The sequence below is a fragment of the Triticum dicoccoides genome, chromosome 1A (assembly GCF_002162155.2).
Source record: "Triticum dicoccoides isolate Atlit2015 ecotype Zavitan chromosome 1A, WEW_v2.0, whole genome shotgun sequence".
NCBI lineage: Eukaryota > Viridiplantae > Streptophyta > Magnoliopsida > Poales > Poaceae > Triticum > Triticum dicoccoides.
The window spans coordinates 516644107-516647001 of NC_041380.1; the positions used below are offsets into that span (position 1 = coordinate 516644107).

General features: G+C 52.2%; 1 protein-coding gene across 1 annotated transcript in view; it reads right to left on the reverse strand.

Moving 5' to 3' along the window:
• Positions 1-1386, reverse strand: part of LOC119354398 (agamous-like MADS-box protein AGL61) — a 2868-nt gene extending 1482 nt beyond the window's left edge. The window contains exon 1 of the mRNA XM_037621133.1: positions 1204-1386. Coding sequence (XP_037477030.1) covers positions 1204-1386 — 183 coding nt within the window. The remainder of the gene's footprint in view (positions 1-1203) is intronic.
• Between the last annotated feature and the right edge of the window lie 1509 nt (positions 1387-2895).

Here is a 2895-nt window from a genome sequence, read left to right on the forward strand (position 1 = left end):
GGTGGTGTCCGGCGCTGCGACGGCGTCGTCCACGACAAGGAGGTCTTCGCCGGTGTGATGCCGCGCGAACAGGTGGTTGCGGTGTGATGCCGCTAGGAGGAGATGGCAGTGCGATGCTGCCACGACGACGGTGCGATGCCGACAAGACGATGATGAGATGCCGCTGAGAAGATCGATGTACGGCGTGCGAGGCCATCATGAGGATAGATGTGAAGCTAGCTGACGGTGGTGTTTTGGGTGGTGTGACGCCATCCCCAAGGTGAGCTGCTGCGACGACGGCGGCGAGATGTACGTGACCAGTGGTGTGATGCCGCTGAAGAACATGCAAGTGGAGATCGATGGTGCAGCATGGTGAAGCTGCAGCGTGAGGCAAGGTGGTGTGGTCTTGGCGCTGCAAAGTCTTGGCAAGTGGTTGTGGGTGATCTGCGTTGATGATAGGAGAATCAAGATTAGGGGGTGAATGTTAGACTTAATCTTGATTCCATGTATCTGCATATTTAGTTTGCTTTCGTTGTGCATGTAGGATAGGTTAGAGAGTAGCTAGTCCGGTGAAGCTTCAGCGGAGGCACGCGGAGAAGATGAGATGTCAGGCTGCCGTGCGACGCGGCGAGCACGAGGAGATGTCGATATTGCTATGCGATAAGGCAACGCCGTGTGATGCGGCAAGATGCGACCGTGGCTGGAGCGTGACGGGCTGCTCATTCAGGTTGAGCCAAGTGATTTGGCCAAGTCAGAATTAGTTAGAGTATGTGAGGCTGTAACTGCATGTGTGCGTGGTGCTAGCCGAGTCAAGAGTCAGTGCATGCGTGAGTTTGTTAGTGATTGACATGGGCGTGCATGTAGCTAGTCAGTTGGCGAATGGGTTAGTGCGTGGAGGGTGCTGTTAGTGGCCGGTTAAGGTGGCTGGTAGTGCGTGCGTGAGTCCAGCACCTGATGTATATATACATGTTGCATACTGAGTAATGAAGTGAGGCCGAGAGGGCTGAGCAGAGAAACCATGTAGCCATTGTGGTTCACCAAGGGAGTGTCTCTGGCAAAGCCGTTCCTCTTCCTTGGTATATGCGTGCGTGTGTGTGTGTTCATGAGAGAGTTCTTGAGAGAAAACACAAGAGAATTGTGTGAGAGGGAGAAGAGAGTTGTGAGAGGCAACTCGAGGTAGAAGAAGGAGCGGCGCTGCAAGGAGAGATGGCGCCAACACTCGGCGGAGGGGTGGCCGAAGGAATAGGCCTTGCCGGCCCGGGAGTAGACGACGGCGGCCACCTGGGCGCCGCACATGACGGCCAGTTCGTTCGCCTTGTGAAACAGCCCCTGCCGGCGCTTGGAGAAGCAGATGTCCCGTGCAGCCTTGTTCTCGATGCGCCGGATTACGATCTTCTTCCGCCCCATTGCAACCCACCCTAAAACCTTTGCGCCCTCTCTCAGAGTGTTTGATTATTTGGAGGAGGACAGCTGAGAACTTTGAGGTCTGTGATCTGCCTTGCTACAGCTCTGAGGCGTCTGTTTTATAGGCGACGAGAATAGTTGAGATGAGGATTTGGCCGTGCCAATTCATCACGGGGGTGCATATCCGATCCTCATCTCTGCTTCACGGATGAGCTAGGAGCATTGATGACATGATGAGATGGTGACAACCGATGAGTTGTCACATTTCCAAACCAGTAAAGGCTGCATGTTTGTTTCCTATTTAGGCTATATTTGTGGTAATGCGACTGTATATCTACGCTGAAACAGCCCATCGACTTCGATTTTCTCTCGATGTTTATAACTGCCATATACGGCCGTGTGGGGCCTTGGCATGTAGTAATGGATATCCCTATACACATTCCTTCTTCACCCTGAATAAGGCACATATATATGCCAGTTATAAACGTGGAGAAGAAAATTAGGCAGATGGGCTGTTTTATCGTAGATATATGGTGCATTAAGAGCGGTACAGACTAGATATAGAAAGAAACATGAATCTCCTCCTGGTTTGGAAATGCGGCAACTCATCGTCATCGTCATCTTCTCAACATCTCATCAACTCTTCTTCTAGCTCATACGTGAAGAGGGGATGCAGATATGCACCCTGCACGGTCCCGTACAGTACATGTATCTACCGGGGTCGTCGTTGTTTTAAAGATAACCAAATGATACAAATTGGATGTCAGTTTTACAGCAATTCAAAGTGAACGCGGTCTGGACCGTTGGATGAGATGCACTGATCTTCACTTGTGATGGTTGTCCTCGCCAGCATTTGGAACGTGTTCGCTCTACCCAGTCGCTTGCGCGAACGTCTCGACGGCCTTCTCATTTCTCCACCGACCGATTCTCCCACTGCTCGTCTCATCTCCGACCGGCAAGCTCACAACTCCGGCGGCCGACGTTGGCATTCTTCAAGCCGAGGGAGGCGCTCGGCCGCTCCTTCCCCTCACCCGTCCGCAATAGAAGATGCACTTGTTGAAATACAGGGTCGGCCTTGTGCTCACCTAACAATTTCAGAAAAATCTCTATGGGCCCATATAGGTGTCGTGACAAGGAATGTTGTGGGAAGTTTAGTCCCAGCCCATTAGTGGAGGAAGAGTTGAACCTCGTTATAAAGGATTCTCTTTCACATGCTATTGGAGCTTGATAAGAGAAATGGTTCCCGCGTGCTTCTCCCCCGCCACGCGCCTCGCCACGACGTGTGCGCAGCCGGAATGAGCCGAGCCGAGCCGAGCTCACATACCTATGCGCTTAATTTTTGCCGTTCAAAAACGGAGAGCCCGTAACAAACGCGCCGTGAATTCGAGACATCAGATTGTGGGCTGTCACAGACTCAGATGCAGGTCCAGCCCACGTCCTCCTACTTGCATGCGCCTATATAGTGTAGGTGTCAGCAAACCTAGACGTCCCCAGATGAACAGATCGCATCTG